The sequence below is a fragment of the Anabrus simplex genome, chromosome 4, assembly GCF_040414725.1.
Source record: "Anabrus simplex isolate iqAnaSimp1 chromosome 4, ASM4041472v1, whole genome shotgun sequence".
NCBI classification, from domain to species: domain Eukaryota; kingdom Metazoa; phylum Arthropoda; class Insecta; order Orthoptera; family Tettigoniidae; genus Anabrus; species Anabrus simplex.
The window spans coordinates 260,365,323-260,387,955 of NC_090268.1; the positions used below are offsets into that span (position 1 = coordinate 260,365,323).

General features: G+C 37.0%; 1 protein-coding gene across 3 annotated transcripts in view; it reads left to right on the forward strand.

Annotated features, from left to right (window-relative positions):
• Art7 (arginine methyltransferase 7) overlaps positions 1-22,633 on the forward strand; it is a 165,705-nt gene that overhangs the window by 138,152 nt on the left and 4,920 nt on the right. For all 3 annotated transcript variants that reach the window (XM_067146441.2, XM_067146443.2, XM_067146442.2), the window contains exon 9: positions 9,245-9,402. In XM_067146441.2, coding sequence (XP_067002542.2) covers positions 9,245-9,402 — 158 coding nt within the window. The remainder of the gene's footprint in view (positions 1-9,244; positions 9,403-22,633) is intronic.

The window sequence follows — 22,633 nt, forward strand, 5'->3', positions numbered from 1 at the left end:
ACTATCTTGTCTCTTATTAGTTCCCAGCGTTTCTAGTCCATGTGTTACAATTAGTATGAAATACTGTTTATATAATGTTAATTTTGTTCTCTTGGGTACTTTGTCATCCCATAAAAGCTCTCTGACTTGATGATAAAATGTTGTACCTTTACCTGTTGTGTTATTAATTTGAGGATTGATTTCATTACTTCCATTAATAATGCTACCCAGATATGTAAACTGTTCTACAATCTCTAACCGTTCTCTGTCTATGTTCACTTGGCTTCTGTTATTCTCTTTTCCATAGTGCATGACAACAGTTTTCTTTTTACTAATTACTATTCCAAACTCCTTCAGATTTTCATTCCAAATGTCCAGTCTCCTTTATATTTCCTTTTCTCCCTTTCCCCAAATCGCCACATTATCTGCAAATAGCAAAGCATTCACTTCATCAGTAATTATACTCTGTTTTACATGTTTTATGATTTCATCCATCAATATAATAAACAATAATGGAGACAGTGCAGTTCCTTGCTTGAGACTCTTTTTTTGTATAAAATGTTTCAGTCACCACTTCCCCACTTCTTCCTATTTCCTTTTATGAACAGTGGTATAATGCTTCCTTGTTGCCAATCTTCAGGTATCCTTTCATCCTTCCATACGGCATTGAGGGCTCTGTATAGCCACTGTAGTCCAATGCTTCCTGCTGCCTTAATCATATCAGCATTGAATTTGTCTTTTCCACTTGCTTTACCTGTGGTCATTGCTTTCACTGCCCTTTCAAGTTCTAACCATGTTATCGGGTTCTCTTCTTTTTCTCCCATCTATTATTTCCATTTTCTTACCTCCTTCTTCCTCTGAGCAGTCATCCTCATTACGAAGTTTTTCAAAATACTTTGCCATCACCTTCTGAAGACCCTTTTCGTCATGTACTATGGATCCATCTTCCCTCTCTAATGCCTTGATATTTTCTTGATTTATTCTTTTTGATTTTATTACTCTGTATAATAGTTTCTGATTTCCTTGACTGTCTTGCTCAATTTTGTTCGTAAACTCTCCTCTACATTTCTTTTTTTCTTCCTTGATACTCCTCTATACTTGTAGTCGAAATCTTTTGTATTACACATGTAACTTTTCTATCTTATTCTCATCCCTCTGATATGTTTTTTGCTTTTCCTTATCCATTTCTTTCACTTTGTTCCTTTGTTTTATTTCTGTTTTTATTTTTTCTGTCCACCACTGTCTCTCCTTTCTCTTAACCTTTGCTTTTGTTTTCCTGCATACCTCAATTGCTGCTTCCACAAATTTCTTGTCTTAAATTGTCCCACTCTTCTTCTCCACTTCATATTTCCATGTTAGGCAACTTCCTTTTTATACAATTTTGGAATGCCATTCTTTTATTCTTCTCCTCCAGTTCCCAAATCCTGATCTTTGGTTTCTTCTTCAATGCAATTTAGGAAATTTTACTTGTTTTAATTCCACAATCAATAATCTATGATCACCTTCCATACTTTCTCCAGGGATCATCTTCGTATGAAGTCTAGTATCTCCTGAGTTATCCATTGATTCTTAGTTGATCTTTCCTTTCTTCCTAACCTTTCTTCAACAGCCCTACTGACCTCATCCTTCATGACTGTCCATTCTTCCTCTTTTATGTTTTCTTCAGCCTTTTCGTTTAGTCCTTGTGCAACATTTTCCCTGAACAATCCCTCACACTCTTTTCTTTCACCTTATCTACATCCCATCTCCTTGCATTTCTTCCCCAATTTCTTCAACTTCAGATGGCATTTTCATGACCAATGAGTTGTGGTCAGTCCATGTCTGCCCCTGGGAAAGTCTTGCAATCCAACACCTGGTTTCTCAATCTCTGCCTAATCATAACAAAGTCTATTTGATATCTTCCAGTGTTTGATATCTTCCAGTGTCTCCAAGTCTCGTCCATGTATGCAGCCGTTGTTTGTGGTGTTTGAATCTAGTATTAGCAAGGACTAAATTATGATCGGTGCAGAATTCAATCAGCTGACTTCCTCTTTCATTCCTTTGTCCCAATCCAAATTCTCCTGCTGTATTACCTTCTCTTCCTTGGCCTACCACTGCATTCCAGTCTCCAATCATCGTTAGATTCTCATCACCTTTTACATATTATATTAAATCTTTTATCTATTCATATATTCTTTTGATTTTGTCATCATCCGCTGGACTAGTAGGCATATAGACCTTCACTATTGTGATGGGCATTGGCTTGGTATCTATCTTCACAACAATAATTCGTTCACTATGCCGTTTGTAGTAGCTTACCTGCTGCCCTATTTTCTTATTCATTATTAAACCAACTCCTGCATTTCCCTTGTTTGATTTCGTGTTGATGATTCTGTAATCTGTCCATCTCCCTTTTCAGATTCTCTAACCTTCTACAATGATTCAAACTTCTAACATTCCACGCTCCGACTCGCAGAATGTCAGTATCCATTTTCCTGATGATTGTCCCTTCTTGGAGTTCCGAATGGGGGACTATTTTACCTCTGGAATATTTTACTCAGGAGGAAGCCATCATCAGTATATTTGTACAGAGTGAGAGTTAGTTACGGCTGTAGTTTCCCATTGCTTTCAGCCGTGTAGCAGTATGAACACAGCTAAACCATGTTAAGTATTATTACAAGGCCATATCAGTCAATCATCTTGACTGTTGCCCTTGCAGTTCCTGCTTGGCTGCTACCCCCCTTGCAGTGAATCACTCGTTACCCATCAGAGATGGTTACACCTGTGGCTCGACTATCTGCTTCAGTTGGACATGCAAGCCTCCCCACCGTGCCAAGGTCACATGGTTCCCATGGGATGCTGCTAACAATATGTGAAAATTACCACATCAGTAGTCCATATCTCGCACACGTTAAATTTTAACTCATTGTTCACAGAAGGAAAGACAGCCGAATGAAGCAATCGTGAGAGAAGACTCATTTTCAAAAAATTAAGGAACACACACTTGCATTATATTTGAATAAAGAAATAACTTAAAATGAATACAAGATTTATTGCTCCACTTCCTCAATACTTAAAATCATACAATGTTTAACAAAACATCACAATATGATAGTGTCAGGTACTAGTTTCGGTCCATATCCCAGACCATCATCAGCCAAGCCGAAATTGCAAGTAAAAGACATAAACTAAATTAATATGGATGAACAATAGGATGGATGGTAGTGGAATGACATACAAGTAAAAACCTTATACATAAGTTACAATAAATATGATCAGAATGTTCAAATGAACAAATGAATAAAATAATTGTGATGTTGTTTAAAATTTCTTGATGCCAAAGTCTAGGTTGACGGTTGGACTCGTATTGCTCATTTGAATTCAAGTGAAGTCTTAGTTTTCTGGAAAGTTCGGAGGGCAAGTTCCACAATGGCGCAGAGGGAATTGTCCAATATGACCAATATAGACTTGACGAATTGAGAAAGCTGGACTTGTTCTATGTAGCTCAAGCAAATGCTGTGTTTCAAGGAAGTCTCAATTCAGTCGGAACCCAAAGAACCTGAAGAACAAAATTAGAATTAACTTGGAAAATCTGATAGAGAAATTACTAAGGGAGGGGTGTGTGTGTGTGTGTGTGTGTGTGTGTGTGTGTGTGTGTGTGTGTGTGTGTGTGTGTGTGTGTGTGTGTGTGTGTGTGTGTGTGTGTGTGTGCGTGCGTGTGCGTGTGTGTGTGTGTGTGTGTGTGTGTGTGTGTGTGTGTGAAATAACGAGTACTCACCTTGCACTTGTTTTGAACGAGTTATTGGAAGGAGTGCAACAGACAAAGTGAGTGTCACGCAGCGTAGATCAGCAAGAGAGGAGAAGGGATGCGGAGGGGAAGGATGACGTGTGGGAGGAGACAGGGAGGGAAGGAAGGGGGAAATGGTTCAGGGCGGGTTAAGAGAGAGGGAAGTTATTGGAATTTGAGATGGAAGGGGACCCTTAATTGATTTAAAGAAAGGTTTATTAACAGTTGATTTGTTTTTCCTATAATAGGAAATGAAAAGATCGTATAAAATGTTGGGTTCCTCGGTAATTTCGTTTAGATTGTAGTTGGCATTGAAATATTATTCCAAATGTATGTAAAAGCTCTCAATTATGTTGAGTAGAGGTCCCTTTTTAGCTATGTTGAGTATGTCCATGTCTGTTTCAATGTTCGTGAAACTATGGTTATAATCGACCATATGTTGGCCGATGGCTGAAAACTTGTATTTAGCTGCGTTAAAATGCTCAGAGTATCTGATATTGAAACTCCTACCGGTCTGCCCTATGTAAGAAATATTTGAACATGTGCTACATCTGATTCTGTAGACCCCTGATTTTGAGTATCTGTTTATTTTATTAATATGTGAAGTGTTATGTAATATTTGCATATTGTTGTTGCTGGTTTTGAAGGCTATTTTCATGCCTTTTTTCTTTAAAACATTAGTAATTATGTGAATTCCATTGACATAGGTAAAAGTGGAGATAGAGTCGTGTTTAGAAGGTTCTTTTTTGAGTGTGGTCTTAGGTCGGAATTTGTGTTTACTAATGATATTTTCTATGAACTGATTATGTAGCCGTTGAATCTAGCGATGTGATGGATAGTATTCAGTTCCGTGTGAAGATCTTTTTTGTTCATGGGTACGTTAAATGCTCTATGTATGAGACTGTTATAAGTTGCTTTTTTGTGGGAGAAGGGATGTAATGAATCTTGTCGAATTGTGACGGCCGATTGAGTGGGTTTTCTAAATATCTTGTAGGTTAAGGATTCCTGTTGTCTAGTAATGGTGAGATCCAAAAAATTGATTTTTTGATCTATTTCTGACTCCAAAGTGAACTTAATGTTAGGATCAATGTTATTTAATGTTTGAAGTGTAGTATTAGCGTCTTGTAGATTCTCGTTAATAAGTACAAGGACATCGTCGACGTATCTAGTCCAAAAGAGGATGTTATCAAATTTATTGTTGATTTTTGTATTCTCGAGAAAATCTAGATAGATTACCGCGAGAATCCCGGAAGCCGGTGAACCCATTGCTAGACCGTTTTGTTGGTAAATAGTACCATTAAATGTAAAAAAGTTGTTGTTAACTACCAATTTAAGCAGTGTGATAAAGTCTTGGATTTCCAGTTTACTTAGGAGACCGTTTTTTTTATAGATTATTTTTGATAATGGGAATTAATTTAGAAATTGGTATACTGGGGTACATATTAATAATATTGAATGAATGGAGTGAATAGTCAGGTTGCATATTGAAGTTATTAAGTTTGTCTATTAGTTCGAAGGAGTTTCTAACAGACTTTTTAGATGAAGAAAGGTAATTTTTACGTAGAAACTTTTGGATAAATTGCATAGTTTTATAAAGGGGACTCGGTCTGAAGTTGATAATTGGGTGAATGGGTATACCGGCTTTATGAATTTTAGGGAGGGCTCTAGCCGTGGGAAGTCCGGGGTTCATATTAATGAGCTAGCTTTTTTCATGTTCAGTGAACAGAAAGGAAGAATTTTTTAAGGTTTGTTTTAGGAGTCTCTGGATTTTTTGTGTGGGATCTTTTTTAACTATAGAGAAGGAACTGTCTTTAAAGAAATCGGATGTTTTGCTGATATATTCATTCTTATCTATGATGACCGTCGTGTTACCTTTGTCAGCCTTGGTTACGATTAAGTCGTTATCTTTGATTTTCTTTTTCAGGGCATGTAGGAGTTTTAGGTCAGTTTGTATGTTCTTGTTGTTAGAATTGGAAAAATTAGGTGAGTTCTTATAAGAGAGGAAGTTGTTAAGCTTCTTTTTGATTTCGTATCTTAGTTCGTCCTGTGTGTCTGATGGTGTTTTAGAAATGGCCAGTTCCGATTCTGTTATCATTGTGATGATTGAGTTGGTTGTGTTCGAATCGGGCCAATTATGTTTTGGGCCCATGGCTAAAATTATTTCTTCATTTGCATTTAAGGGAGTATGGGATAGATTGATTACGGGTGAATGGAATTGGTTATAGTCATTTGCTGGTCTGTTATTGCGTTTAATTCGATGGTCCTGCGATTTGGATTTCTTTAGTTTTGACAATTTATTATCTAAAGTAAGTTGTTTTCTAGATAGGTCTAAAAATAATTTATCTTCAACTGATTGGAAAAAGATTGTCCAATGTGCCGTAGATAGCGTTTTAGTTGCCGCGAGGTGAGACTCGTATAATTTATGGTTGAGAAATGATTTTTTTTAAATACAAAAACTTGATTTCATCCTTCAACCAGATTTTGTTAGTCTTGGTTTGAGTTTTAGAAGTTTGTAATGAAATATGATGTTTCTTTTTGTTATGTCTTAAGAAATTTGGTGTTAGATCGAACTGAATGCATTTCTTGAGAAAATCTATGTCTTTGCCCAATTTGGCTATTTTTAATTTAATGCCTAGATATTGAAAGGCTTTTCTTTTAGCTTGGTTAGCTTCATCATTTAAAGTAATAAACTTCATGGTTGGGTTCCGTATTGAGTTAAGACTTAACTTAAAATAAATACAAGATTTATTGCTCCACCTTCTCAATACTTAAAATCATACAGTATTTAACAAAACATCACAATATGATAGTGTCAGGTACTAGTTTCGGTCCATATCCCAGACCATCATCAGCCAAGCCGAAATTGCAAGTAAAAGACATAAACTAAATTAATATGGATGAATATGAGGATGGATGGTAGTGGAATGACATACAAGTAAAAACCTTATGCATAAGTTACAATAAATATGATCAGAATGTTCAAATTAACAAATGAATAAAATAATTGTGATGTTGTTTAAAATTTCTTGATGCCAAAGTCTAGGTTGACGGTTGGACTCGTGTTGCACATTTGAATTCAAGTGAAGTCTTAGTTTTCTGGAAAGTTCGGAGGGCAAGTTCCATGAAGGCGCAGAGGGAATTGTCCAATATGACCAATATAGACTTGACGAATTGAGAAAGCTGGACTTGTTCTATGTAGCTTAAGCAAATGCTGTGTTTAAAGGAAGTCTCAATTCAGTCGGAACCCAAAAACAAGTGCAAGGTGAGTACTCGTTATTACACACACGCGCACGCGCACGCACGCACACACACACACACACCCCTTAGTAATTTCTCTATCAGATTTTCCGAGTTAATTCTAATTTTGTTCTTCAGGTTCTTCGGGTTCCGACTGAATTGAGACTTCCTTTAAACACAGCATTTGCTTAAGCTACATAGAACAAGTCCAGCTTTCTCAATTCGTCAAGTCTATATTGGTCATATTGGACAATTTCCTCTGCGCCATCGTGGAGCTTGCCCTCCAAACTTTCCAGAAAACTAAGACTTCACTTGAATTCAAATGTGCAACACGAGTCCAACCGTCAACCTAGACTTTGGCATCAAGAAATTTTAAACATCACAATTATTTTATTCATTTGTTAATTTGAATATTCTTATACATATTGTAACTTATGTATAAGGTTTTTACTTGTATGTCATTCCACTACCATCCATCCTATTGTTCATCCATATTAATTTAGTTTATGTCTTTTACTTGCAATTTCGGCTTGGCTGATGATGGTCCGGGATATGGACCGAAACTAGTACCTGACACTATCATATTGTGATGTTTTGTTAAACATTGTATGATTTTAAGTATTGAGAAGGTGGAGCAATAAATCTTGTATTCATTTTAAGTTAAGTCTTAACTCAATACGGAACCCAACCATGAAGTTTATTACTTTAAATGAATAAAGAAAACCAAAATAATGTAGACCTATCTGGTATTTCTAAATTGGGAAGAGGCAGTTGATAATACTGATCTCTTGAGATTCTGAAGGTGATTGGGATCAAGTACAGAAAAAGGAAGTTATTTACAGTCTCTGCCAAAACAAAACTGTAGTGACAAGAATCTAAGAATGTAAAAGAAAAGTACTCACCAGGAGGAAATGAGGGTGGGTTACAGTTTGTCCCCTCTGCTTTTTAACTTGTACTGACGACAGTTGATAAAGGAAAATGATATGGTTCCAGGAGAAGAAATCAGAACGCTAGATTTATTGTATTAACTAAGGCAGCAGAGGATTTGGATAAATAGCTGAAAAGTCCAGATGCAGTCTAGTAGGAGGTGCAATTGTGTGTGTCATCACTGCCTTCTTACCAAGGCTTTTGTGGTTTGAGACCTGGCTGATACATGTGGGATTTTTTTTTTAAATTGAAAAATACTGTCTATGTGGTTCATTTTCTGTGTAAAACTGGAGGTACTAATTGAGTTGGCTGTGCAGTTAGGGTCGCGCTGCTGTGAGCTTGCATTTGGGAGATAGAGGGTTTAAATCCCACCTTCAGCAGCCCTGACGATGGTTTTCCGTGGTTTCCTATTTACACACCAGGCAAATGCTGGGGCTGTACCTTAATTAAGGCCAGGGTCACTACCTTCCTTTCCTATACTTCCATCATAAAATAAAAACCTTTGATGTGTTAGTGCGACGTTAAACAAGTCGGTAAAAGAACAATGCGAAACTGGAGGTTCTGTGGCTATGATCTTGATAGCAACAATCACGTGAAACTTCACAAGAGGAATATAAGATTAATTTTCAAATAAATGTAAAATAAAAATGATGTGAAGTTAGGGAGACGACTTGAGAATAGAAATTTGCTCACTTCAAATATAGATATGTAAATTAGAAGGATATTTCAGAAGAAGTTTGTGTAGAATGTGGCATCATGTGGAATTGAAACATGGACAACAACTGGTACAGAAAGAAAGAAGCCTTTGAAATATGTTGTTGCAAAATGTTGAAGTTGAGATAGATAGATAGATTGGATCACAAATGGAGAAATACTGAATCAAGTTGGTGAGAGAAGAACACAGCTTGACCACAAGAAGAGATAGTTTGATGTAACAGATCTTGAGACTTGTACAGTTAATTTTCTAAGGGAAGTAGGTAGCATAGGAATAGCTGCAGAAGGCCAAGATTCGAATATGACAAACATATTAAAATGTAGGTTGTAATAATTACATACAGTCGAAGAGGGTGTTATAGTGAGCTTCATCTAACCACTCTTTGGATTGATGATCCAAATACCGCCACTGCCGTAATTTGGTCTGATTATCCAGAATGCACTGTAGAGCTATATAAAAATGAATTGGTTTGATTTGTGATTGCTGTTGAATTCTGTATCAAATTACTCTTACTCTAGCTCTTAAGATCTTCAAAACTAGATTGGGTTTTGTTTTTTAATGTGTTTACTATTTCTTTCTGTTTGCCTAATTTAAAAGATCTTCTCAAAATATTTTGACAGAACTCAAGTGCCATCAGTGATCTTGCAGTTGAAGCTCATCCTTTGTGGGAGTATCCGTGTCGAGCCTTGAGTCGCCCGCAGCAGATTTTGAATTTCAACTTCTCCAAGTCACTATCTGATGTTGGCATCGAGGAACATGGAAGGATACGTTGTGAAGGGTTTGTTGAACAATTTAAACATTCTTAGTGCTTTTCCAAACTCAAAATAGAACATCAGAATGGATATGGTTTTAACTGTAGTGTTAGAGAAAAATATGAGTAACAGAACTAAAGCAAATGTATTTTGGAACATACATTTAACTGCATGCTAATCAGATCGGCTTTTGCTCCTCTGGTGAAAAGTGCCAGAGCTGACTGGGCTGGTGCAAAGATTTCCTAGTGTTTAAAGCCTTCTGTTAATAGATGTCTCTAGGTGTTTGATTATATTAGAAATCTGAGTGTTCAAGCTTACGTAAGATGGGTACAGTTTCCTCCTTGGAGATCTTTGACTTAAGGGGAGTGTGTTAATAATATAATTATAACAGAGATGGTCTTATTGCTGGCATGGATGATGATAAATTGGTGGCCCATTTAGTGGAAAATTATATAATAGCAGATGAACTAGACTCCGAAAGTGGTTGTGATAACATGAAATCATGAAACCTACCATTATCACGTGCTGGAAAGAGATTGTGCAATTCTGGTCCCAGTACATTGGGTTTTCACAAACTTCCAGATATTTCCAGAAATATTACTTCTACCCAAAACATGTAAATAACAATAATTGTAGAAATCAAATATCCAATCACTTATATCTGACTTTTTTACCATTTTTGTCTGACTTTTTTACCATACAAGCTTCAATAATAGAGATATTCATAAATTTATATTATTATTATTATTATTATTATTATTATTATTATTATTATTATTATTATTATTATTATTACTATATCCATCACCAGTGCAAACTGATTTGATTCCATTGATTATTTTTCTCAACATCAGTGTAAAGAAACATAAACTTGCAGGCTTTATTGTTGTACATAACATCACGTCATTGTCCTGCTGTTTTCATTAATAATTTGAATGTAGAACATGACTAAAAATGTACTGTAAATGAGATGGTCTGGTTTCTTTCACGTATAAAAGGGAAATTAAAGGTGTATATTCTTGAAATGTATCCACTGTTGGTCATTAGTAATTAGTATATACTACATAAAGGAGGTGCAGTAACTTAATATTTAATGCCTGGCATGATACCTATATGGGAGAACATGATGCACAGAAGGAAGATTTGAGTACAGATTTAAAAAAATAACTTTTTGGAGTGGTTGTAGTTCAGTTTAATAAATTTGTTTTAATCCCATTTTGTTAAGAATTGAGTGTAGTTTTCATGTATGTTCTTGGATTCGTGCAATATGATATATGTATATCTGAAATGAGACATACTTCAAAAGGAATTTATTTTTATAAACAATTGTTAAATGGATGCCCATTTAAAAATAATTCATAATTATTCCTTCCTTTTATGAGCATTTGCTATTAAAGCATGAATATTGCTTCTATCTCTCAAGATAATTTTTTTTTTGAATGTTGTGTTGTTTGAGTCATCAGTCCATAGACTGGTTTGATGCTGCACTCCATGCCACCCTATCCTGTGCTAACCTTTTCATTTCTACTTAACTATTGCATCCTACGTCTGCTCTAATCTGCTTGTCATATTCATACCTTGGCCTACCCCTACCGTTCTTACCCCCTACACTTCCTTCAAAAACCAACTGAACAAGTCCTGGGTGTCTTAAGATGTGTCCTATCATTCTAACTCTTCTTCTCGTCAAATTTAGCCAAATTGATCTCCTCTCACCAATTCGATTCAGTATCTCTTCATTCGTGATTCGATCTATCCATCTCACCTTCAGCATTCTTCTGTAACACCACATTTCAAAAGCTTCTATTCTCTTTCTTTCTAAGCCAGTTATTGTCCATGTTTCACTTCCATACAATGCCACGCTCCACACGAACGTCTTCAAAAACATCTTTCTAATTCCGATATCAATGTTTGAAGTGAGCAAATTTCTTTTCTTAAGAAAGCTCTTCCTTGCTTGTGCTAGTCTGCATTTTATGTCCTCCTTACTTCTGCCATCGTTAGTTATTTTACTACCCAAGTAACAATATTCATCTACTTCCTTTAAGACTTCATTTCCTAATCTAATATTTCCCGCATCACCTGCCTTCGTTCGACTGCACTCCATTACTTTTGTTTTGGACTTATTTATTTTCATCTTGTACTCCTTACCCAAGACTTCATCCATACCATTCAGCAACTTCTCGAGATCTTCTGCAGTCTCAGATAAAATAACAATATCATCGGCAAATCTCAAGGTTTTGATTTCTTCTCCCTTTCCAAATTTCTCTTTGATTTCCCTTACTGCCTGTTCTATGTAAACATTGAAAAGGAGAGGGGACAAACTGCAGCCTTGCCTCACTCTTTTCTGGATTGCTGCTTCTTTTTCAAAGCCCTCGATTCTTATCACTGCAGACTGATTTTTATACAGATTGTAGATAATTCTTCGTTCTCGGTATCTGATCCCCATCATCTTCAGAATCATAAATAGCTTGGTCCAATCAACATTATCGAATGCCTTTTCTAGATCTACGAATGCCATGTACGTGGGCTTGTCTTTCTTGATTCGATCCTCTAAGATCAGACGTAAAGTCAGGATTGCTTCACGTGTTCCTACATTTCTTCTGAAGCCAAATTGATCTTCTTCCAACTCAGCTTCAACTTGTTTTTCCATTCTTCTGTAAATAATACGTGTTAAAATTTTGCAGGCATTAGATACTAAACTAATGGTGCGGTAGTTTTCACACCTGTCAGCACCGGCTTTCTTGGGAATAGGTATAACAACATTCTTCTGAAAATCGGATGGGACTTCTCCTGTCTCATACATCTTGCACACTAAATGAAATAACCTTGCCATGCTGGTTTCTCCTAAGGCAGTCAGTAATTCAGAGGGAATGTCATCAATTCCAGGTGCCTTGTTCCTATTTAGGTCACTCACAGCTCTGTCAAACTCTGACCTCAAAATTGGGTCTCCCATTTCATCAGCATCAACAGCCTCTTCATGTTCCAGAACCAAATTATCTACATCTTTACCTTGATACAACTGTTGGATATGCTCCTGCCATCTTTCTGCTTTGTCTTCTTTCCCTAGAAGTGGTTTTCCATCTGAGCTCTCAATATTCATACACCTAGATTTCCTTTCTCCAAAGGTTTCCTTGATTTTCCTTTATGCAGCATCTACCTTTCCCAGGACCATACAGCCTTCAACATCCTTGCACTTCTCCTTCAGCCATTCTTCCTTAGCTATCTTGCACTTTCTATCCACTTGATTCTTTAATCGCCTGTATTCTTTTCTGCCCTCTTAATTTCTAGCATTCTTGTATTTTCGTCGCCCATCAATCAGGTCTAGTATCTCCTGAGTTATCCACTGATTCTTGGTTGATCTTTTCTTCCTTCCTAACATTTCTTCAGCAGCCCTACTGACTTCATTTTTCATGACTCTCCACTCTTCCTCTATAGTCTTTCCTTCAGCCTTTTCATTTAGTCCTTGTGCAACATGTTCCTTGAAACAATCCCTCACACTCTTTTCTTTAAACTTGTCTAGATCCCATCTTTTTGCATTCTTTCCTTTCTTCAATTTCTTCAACTTCAGATGGCATTTCATGACCAACAAGTTGTGGTCAGAGTCCACGTCTGCTCCTGGGAAAGTTTTGCAATCCAACACCTGGTTTCTGAATCTCTGCCTAATCATAATGAAGTCTATTTGATACCTTCCAGTGTCTCCAGGTCTCGTCCACGTATACAGCCGTCGTTTGTGGTGTTTGAACCAAGTATTGGCAAGGACTAAATTATGATCAGTGCAGAATTCAACCAGCCGACTTCCTCTTTCGTTCCTTTGTCCCAATCCAAATTCTCCTACTGTACTACCTTCTCTTCCTTGGCCTACCACTGCATTCCAGTCTCCCATCACAATTAGATTCTCGTCACCTTTTACATATTGTATTATTTTTTTGAATACTGTTCTAAAAGGCTGCAATACAGCTGAAAATGTCTTGGCATTTTAGCCAGATTTCAGAAAACGGCTTGGTGCTTGGAGGGTTAATCTAAAATCGTGAACTGTAAATTGTGTTATTCTACCAAATACAGTACTCCATATATCATATGAATACACTGCATATTGAATGGGACTTAGTGAGCAATCGTATCTGTATGCATAATCTAGGAAGTACGAGTGTTAATCAATTTAGAATGATATAAAATCCTTTAAACTGAGCGAGTTGACTGCTGGGTATGGTCCACATAGTTGTGAACTTGCATTCAGGAGAGGGTGTGTTCAAATCCCACCATGGGCAACCACGGAGATGGTTTTCTGTGGTTTCCCGTTTTCACACATGGCAAATGCTGGGGTTTTATCTTAATGCCACGACTGCATTCTTCCCTGTCCTACCCTGAAGACCTATCAGAGTGCAACATTAAATCACTAACAAGAAATAAGTTAAATGTATTATTAACACGCTTTTTTCAATATTTTTATTTCTCATAACAAATTCAGAATCCAGTCTGAAACATGATATTTCTCTTAATTGCAAGATTTTCAAATTATATTTAATTGAAATGACAATTTTTTATTTCCTGTAGGAACATTATACAGTGAAAACTCTTTAATTTGAAGTCGGTTAATTCGAAATATGCGTATTTTGAAGTAAATGCCATTCCCCGAATTAAAATATAGGTCTTCATGTGTTATTATGATTGGTTAATTTGAAATATGGTTAATATATAATTTGAAGTTCTCATCAGGCCCCTAAACTATGTAATTTGAAATCAGTACTGTAATCTGGTTGCTGCAGAGCAGCTAATGAATAAAGTCATTGTAGACGACAATTAGTGACAATGGGCGACTTTCTCGTATCCTTCACTGTCACATACGCGCCAGAATAGTATGTTGGCCCTACTTCAGTTTTTCAGGAATTAAAGCTTATATTCCTGCTTCTTCGTTATTTTTCTTTATCGCATTGTCATTGAGCCTTATTATTGTCATGAGGTACACGTATGATATGGTCACAGTTATTTTTGTTCAAGTTTCGTAGAGTCTAAATTTCTTATAAGGGCCAAAAAGAAGATGTATTCTGCAAAGCGGAGAAATTGTGGATCATAAAGGAAGTCGACAAGGAGAAAAATTTAAAAGAGAAACAATCAAAATGTACGGAATAATGCCATCAACAGTTTAGACGTTCTTAAAAATTCAAATAAAAATTGAACAACAGGCAATTGAAGCTAAGAAGATTGATCAACAGATGCGAATTTGAGGACCGATACAGCCGTATCCCTGGGCACTATGAGTCATAAATGCATATACTGTAACGCCCTTAAGTTTAAAGAAGAGTTGCCTGGTATGTGCTGTAGCTCTGCTAAAGGTCAGCTTCCGGCTTTTTTGCCCCTTCCTGAGCCGCTCCTGAGCACATACATTTCATGGACCGCATTAGAATATACAATGGCTGCTTTCAGATAACTTCTTTTGGAGCAAAAAATGTTATGGAAGATGGGTTTATGCCAACTTTCAAAGTGCAGGGTCAAGTGTATCACTTAATTGGTAGTCTTCAACCTCTGCCTGAAAAAGACCCTCAGTTCCTACAGATTTATTTTGTTGGAGAGGATGAGAGGGAGGCGCGCTTAAGATGCACCAACTTGCCTGATGTAAAGCAAGGCCTGGTAAAACAATTGCAGAAGATGTTGCACCATAATAACCTGTACATAAAGGACTTAAAAACTACTCTTGAGAAAGTACCTCAAAATTTTAAAGACTTAGAAGTTGTAATACACGCTGATAGAAAGCCAGCCAGTGCTCATAGAGGACGATTTAATGTACCGACAGCAAGCGAAGTAGCACTAGTCATAGTTGGACAACAGTTTGAAAAATGAGATATTGTATTACAAAGTCATAGTAACAAATTACTGTGCATCAGTGAAGTGCACCGTTCGTATGATGCGTTGCAGTATCCACTACGTTTCCCTCGTGGTGAAGATGGTTACTCCATTGACATCTCTCAGGTTAACCCGAAAACAAAATTATCCCTTCGAAAAACAGTTTCTGCATTAAACCTTTACTCTTACCGTATAATGATCAAACATATGGAAACCAACCATTTATTGTACTGTCGATCTCTTTTTAGTCAATACTTAGTTGATATGTATGCGAAAATTGAGACAGAGCGACTAAATTTCATTAGAAGCAACCAGAAACAAATCAGAGCTGATAATTACATACACCTTAAAGATGCTATAGGAAGACAAGATACCGATGTTGCTCAGCTTGGTCAGATGATAGTACTTTCGTCATCTTTCACTGGGTCACCACGGTATATGCATGAAAAGACTCAGAACACCGTGACATGCGTTCGCCATTATGGTCGTCCTGATCTATTCATTACATTTACATGTAATCCTCGATGGAAAGAAATTGCAAGTGCATTACTATCTGGACAACAGCCTCACGACCATCATGATATCACAGCTAAGGTATTTCACTTAAAAGTTAAGGTGTTTTTGGCATTGCTAACAAAGGGCAAAAACATGGTCTGCCTTATATACACATTTTGTTGTGGCTACAACTACACATTTCTCCAGATAAATTAGATAGTGTTATTTGTGTGGAGATACCAGACCCTGCAAAAGATCCTCTCCTTCATGAAATTATCAAGGCAAATATGATCCACGGGCCTTGTGTTAATTTAAATAACTGATCACCGTATATAAAAGCAGGTAGCTGCAGCAAGAAGTTTCCTCGACCTCTCATCCAAGAAACTTAAATGGCAGAAGACAGATACCCACAATATCGACGAAGAGCTCCAAGAGATGGTGGTTTCACTGTTGAAATCAGTGGTGTGACCCTTGATAACCAGTGGGTAGTGCCATATAACCCTATTCTTTCACGTCCTTTCTGTGCTCATAAAATGTAGAATACTGTAACTCTGTCAAATCCATCAAATACATATGTAAATATGTTAATAAAGGGGGTGATCAGGCAACATTTAGTCTTGAAAATGAAAAGGATGAAGTCAAATTCTATGAGAATGGTCTATACATAAGCCGCTCTGAGGCTGTATGGAGAATTCTGGCTTTACCCATCCATGAAAGGTTCCCGACAGTCTTCCATCTCACTGTGCATGGACAGCGTGTCTATTTTAATCCAAATGACTCCAATAACTTGATAAATATGATTAATAAACCACCAAAAACTACACTTTTAGCATTTTTTGACTTATGCAAGATAGATGATTTTGCAAAAACACTTCTTTATGTTGAAGTTCCCTCTTATGATATATGGAAAAGGAATAGATTTGAGAGAAGAAAACGTGGAAATTACATCACTGGCTGACCGGGAATAAAGAAAGACCGGGTTTTAGGCAGGGTGTGCACCATCCATCCTAATAAGACAGAGTGTTATTATCTTCGCCTTTTACTTCATGAAGTCCGAGGCCCCACATCTTTCTTGGATTTGAAGACTGTTAATGGCACGATTCAACCCACATACCAGTCAGCATGTAAGGCTCGAGGCTTGCTAGAAGACAAAAGGTACTGGGATGCAACTATAGAAGAAGCTGCGCTTTGTCATTTTCCGTTTAGATTATGTGAACTTTTTGCAGAAATGTTGATATTTTGTCAAATGTCAGATGCTTTAAATCTTTGGGAAAAAAATACAAGGATAGCCTTTCTGAAGACATACGGCATCGACTGGAGTCAGAATTAAAACATGGAGATGTTCACCTAATTTTAAATGAAGCATATAATATATGCTTGGTTTGTTTTGAAGATACAGTGCTATCTTTGGGAGGTCAGTGCCTACAACAGTATGGTTTACCTCAGCCATCAAGATGTGAAGCAGTCTTACAAAACACAGACTACCTCCATGAAATCAGCTACGATCCAAATATTTTAGCACAGGTTGTAAGTGCTAACAAAAATTCGTTAAACAATGAACAGTCCTACGTTTCTGACCAAATTTTAGAAAACATTGAAAAAGTCCCAGGTAGACATTTTTCTTAGACGTTCCTGGGGGCACTGGTAAGACATTTGTCTTTTATTGGCAAGAATACAAAAAGATCGTGGGATAGCCTTGGCTTTGCTTCTTCAGGCATTGCTGCTACGCTGCTGGAAGGAGGTAAAACAGCTCACTGTGCTTTCAAACTGCCCTTGAACATGATGCGAGTAGACACACCTATGTGTAATATTTCCAAACAGAGTAACATGCTGCAAGTTTTGAGAGAGTGTAAGCTAATAATTTGGGATGAATGCACAATGGCACACAAGGGTGGATTCGAGGCTCTTAGTAGAACATTACAAGATATAAGAGAAAACAATAGCTTGATGGGAGGGGTTACCATGCTGTTAGCTGGAGATTTTCGCCAAACATTACCAGTCATACCTAGGGGTTCACTACCCGTCATACCTAGGGGTACACGGGCAGATGAAGTCAAATCGTGCCTAAAGGCTTCATATTTGTGGCAACATATCCGGAAACTTACACTTCCTAGAAATATGAGAGTCCATTTAAGAGGTGATACATCTGCTGGGATTTTCGCTGAGATGTTACTGAAAATAGGCGATGGAAATGACCCTTCATTGGAAGGTGAAGTCACCATCCCCTCAGATTTGGGTACAGTGATTACCTCCCTACCAGAGCTAATTTCTAGAATATATCCTGATATAAGTGACATCAAGGAGAAGCCCATAGAATGGTTGTATGAGCGTGCCATCTTAACTCCGAAGAACAATAAAGCAGCCGCAATTAATGACATCCTATTAAAGGCCTTCAAAGAACTAGACGTTGAATACAGGTCTTTTGACTCAGTGATCCAAGCAGATGACCCTGTAGAATTTCTTAATACTCTTAATCCTTCTGCTCTTCCATCACATGAACTCATTCTTAAAATCGGAGCACTTGTAATGTTAAAGGCATTTGATAGGGTAGATCATGGAAGACTACTGGCAACTGTTTCACCCCCTTAGAGGTGGAATTTTTTGAAACCCTTCCTTTGATAGAAGCAGATCCCCAAAATTACATTATCTTTATTATCTTTATGTCCTGTAGTTTTGGCTGGGCGTTGATTGACAATCAATCCCTAACTCCCCTTCCTATAAATGAATATTTGCCCTAATTTGTCCTCTTGAATTCCAACGTTATCTTCATATTGTGATTTTTCCTACTTTTAAAGACACCACTCAAACTTATTCGTCTCCTGATGTCATTCCACACCGTCTCTCCACTGACAGCTCGTTACATACCACTTGATCGAGAAGCTCGTCTCCTTTCTCCCAAGTACAACATTTTCAGTGTACATATTTCAATGTGTCACTACACCAGTTTTAATTATTGTGTCCTTGCTCATTTGTTTGTGATTTGTTTTATACCTGATGATGACATTTAAATGTCGAAACCGGTCCCATGTTGAATAAATGTTGTGAATAACATCTATACAGCACGTAATTAGTATTGAATAGGTTGAACCTTATAAATAACTCATCTCTGTGACTAAAATATCACAATATTCATTCTTCCAAAACTGTTTCACGTACAAACTTTAAGTTTTGTATGGAGGTTGGTCTTCTTTGTGCTGGATGTTATCTAAGAAAACATTCTACACCTCTAATACTGTTTGACGTACAAACAACAATTTTGCAGGCTGATCACTTCGGTGTCCTAGATGTTAATTAACATAGGCTTTTAATCATTCCTATTCTATGGGATTAACATTAGTTTTACATCCAAAATTAAATAATCATTCCTGCAAAACTGTTTGATGTACAAACTGATGATATATTTTATGGGCCCAGCCGCCAGTGAACTTCCCAAAATGTTAAACATTCAATTATAAATTTCAATTTAATACCGTAGTGAAGCACGGGTATCTTGCTAGTAAATAATAAAATTTGTGTAGCATGAGGTATCTTCTGCCTCCCAGGGCGCTGATCATGTGCTGATGTTTCCAAATTTGCTTCCTAATCTTATCTGACACTTACTAACTCTCTGAAATGAAATCTAGGTAACACGCCACAGGATATTACCACTATAAACTTATATATGACCTTAATACAAATGGATAATTATCTACCATTTTATAACTTCTCCTCAATTACAGACACTTCACAGAACTTCCTCCTCACAACTTTCACTAATTTCCTGAGAGATAATTGTCACATGTAACAAACATAACACATACAGACATAAACACTTAACTTCTTATTTATATACAGTATTTACATTACATACCTCTGAAGTATATTCCTTATAGCAATCACACATATTGTTAACCTGAGATAGCTAGCTTGTAAGGACGAGGTACACCTACCTCATAGTCTGATCACACTAATTTACTCATTGTGATCCCTGTCCTAAAATTGTCACATGTATGTTTCACTCTTGCGTCCAGGACCTCATAGCTCGCCACCAGCATCTATTGGAGTTACTCGATCGATCTCTCCCAGCTCCCAGACATCACACAACAGGATTTACACTCCACTGGGCTACACTAATTCATGCTGCCGCACAGCACAGCCTTTGACAATAAATGCCAAGTTAGACACTCGTGCAACCCTAGTGAGAAATAAGTAAGTCACTTACATTTCATTACGACATTATTTTATCCTTATCATATGATACACATCATTCAAATAAATGAGAGGTTTCACAAATTAGTATGTGAGAATGTAGTTCTGAAAACTTACTTATTGTGTGATAGATCTTGAAACAAGGGTACATCCATAAATCTACACCACATTCCTCACAATGAAAATTCAATCTATTTGTCTTCCCCTTCTCTGAGCACACTTTGCATCTGGACTTCGGAGTTCCAATGTTTGGAACACTTCACGTCAAGGCAAGACAGAGGTACAGCGCTTGTACTTGGTCTGCCATTATGAGTGGATGGTAGTAGGTCTGGGTTCATGTCTTGAGCAGGATGCATTAGATACCAACAATAGGTCTCCAAATTCTTTGTGAGACAGCTTGCTCCCCCCCCCCACAGAATGAATGATGAAGGCATTCAAAATAATGAAGATGGAAAAATAGTTTCTTGGTCCACTTCCACATTTGACGGGAAATACTATAATTATTGACCATGCAATTGTAACCGTACGAGAGTACAAACTCCAGATTTATTAGATAGGAAATTCTACAAATTAATTTGGAAAGTAAATTGATGAAAATCATGTAGAATATAAATGAATGAAAATGATGTGATCTCTAGTTAGTATAATACTTTAGTCAGTCCATCGTTCAGGTCTCTTTGAAGGGATTGTTCGGGCTTTGCGGTCTTCCCAGTACTTCTTCAGATGCTCTGATCTTCGTGCCCTTTCCTCGGTTGAAAATGTGTGTGTTGTTGGTTTGTTTCATGTAAGGGTTTCTATTCTTGAGTTTTGTATTCAGTTTTATCTTATTTGTGGTGTCTTCTGTTGTAAGGCCTATTTCCTTCAGATCCTCCCTTACTTCTCTGATCCATTTACATCCTGTTGTGGTATTTTTTGAGACGAGATTGTGTTGAACTAGTTGTTTCAGAAATCTCAAATCCTGCATCCTCATGATATGTCCAAAGAATCCCAGTCTCCTCTTATGCATAGTATCTGTAATGGCTTCTAGCTCTTTGTACAAGACCTTGTTAGGTATTATCCACCACTGTCCATCTTTCTGGTATTTTTTGTTGATGCTGGTTCTTCCAATCCTCCTTTCAATTTTCAGAAGTCTGTTAGTCTTTTATTGTTTATTCAGGTGAAAAAGTGTTCCGCTGAATATGTACCTTCTGGTTTTATAACTGTGTTGTAGTGTTTTATTTTTGCATTTATTGATAGACATTTCTTTTTGTAGATGCCCCATGTTAATTTTTGTGCTTTAGCTAATCTATTTGTTCTTGTTTGGATTGAGATTTTTTCATTTAGTTTATGTGTTATTACTTCTCCAATATATTTAAATTGAGTTACTGCTTCTTATTACATGTTCATAAAACCATTGAAAACCATTGGTGCGTGTTGAAACCTTATAAACTCAGTGCTGTAGTGTTTTGGTGAAGTTATTAGTGTCCAGTTCAATTCCTAGAGTGAATTTTTATTCGAGGAAGTGTTATTCACAAGAATAAAAGTGTGGTATAGTAAATATTAGTTGAATATTAACATCACACAGTTCAGTTTTGAAAGGGAAGCCATCTTACTTTGTGACGAGAACTGGGTGCGCTCCTTATGTTGGGTTAGGCTTCAAAGACACAGCCCTCTTGAGTTTGTAAAGATCAAGCAGACAATGGGAGACAATCAAAGAGAAAACAAATGTGCAAAATGCGATACAGCATTCTCAAATGAAGATAGTGTTATTGGCTGCGACGGAGTATGTAATCTCTGGTTTCACAGACCAGACCGGAGGGAGGTGTATCCCTTATGTTCAAACACACCATAGGAAAAATTAAAGAGATAGTAAAGGAAGAAAACATGACAATCGTAAAATCCACGGACATTACAGTAGTGGGGATGTATATTACATATGGCACGTCAATAGAAGATACAGCGGAGCAGGTATTAGGGGCTATATCACAAGTGAGAACAGAAGAAAACGTAATTATTGCAGGAGATTTCAACTGCAGAATTGACAAACCAAATAACAAAACAACAACTATACTGAATATTCTACAGGAGGAAGGTTTTAAACTCATCAATAAGGCCGAAGATATAACCTATATAGCGTACAATGGAACAAGCACAATAGACTTAGTTTTTTATAGAGGAAAGAAGATCATAGTTAAAAACCAAAAAAGGAAATGGAATACCTTAAACACACCTCTCACTAAACATATCCCCATACATACCAGATTTCTACTAGTAAGAAACATAGATGAAAAGACACTTCCTGACTCACATAAAACAACAAGGAAAATAAACTTAGAAATACTACAAAACAATACACAAGCTATAGAAAGCGCGAAGCGACACCTAAAAGACAATGATATCAATCTCACCATGACTACCATTCAAGATGCTATAATTGCAGCAACGGTACCAGCCAAAATAAGGAAATCGAAACCATGGTTTGACACTGAGTGCTACCAACACCGAAGAAAAACGTTAGATGCCCTACACAAAGCAAGACTCAAAAATGTAAAAGATGACCTAGAGGAATATGCTAGGAAGAGAAAGGAATACAAGATGCTCTTGAAAAGCAAGAAATCACAATTTATAGAAAAAGACGCACTAAGAGAAGCAGATGAAGCACGCAAGGACCCCTACATAGCACTTAGAAGAAAGGTCACCAGAACATCAGATGAAATCCAAATGGAAAGTTGGGAATGCCACTTCTCTCGAATTTTA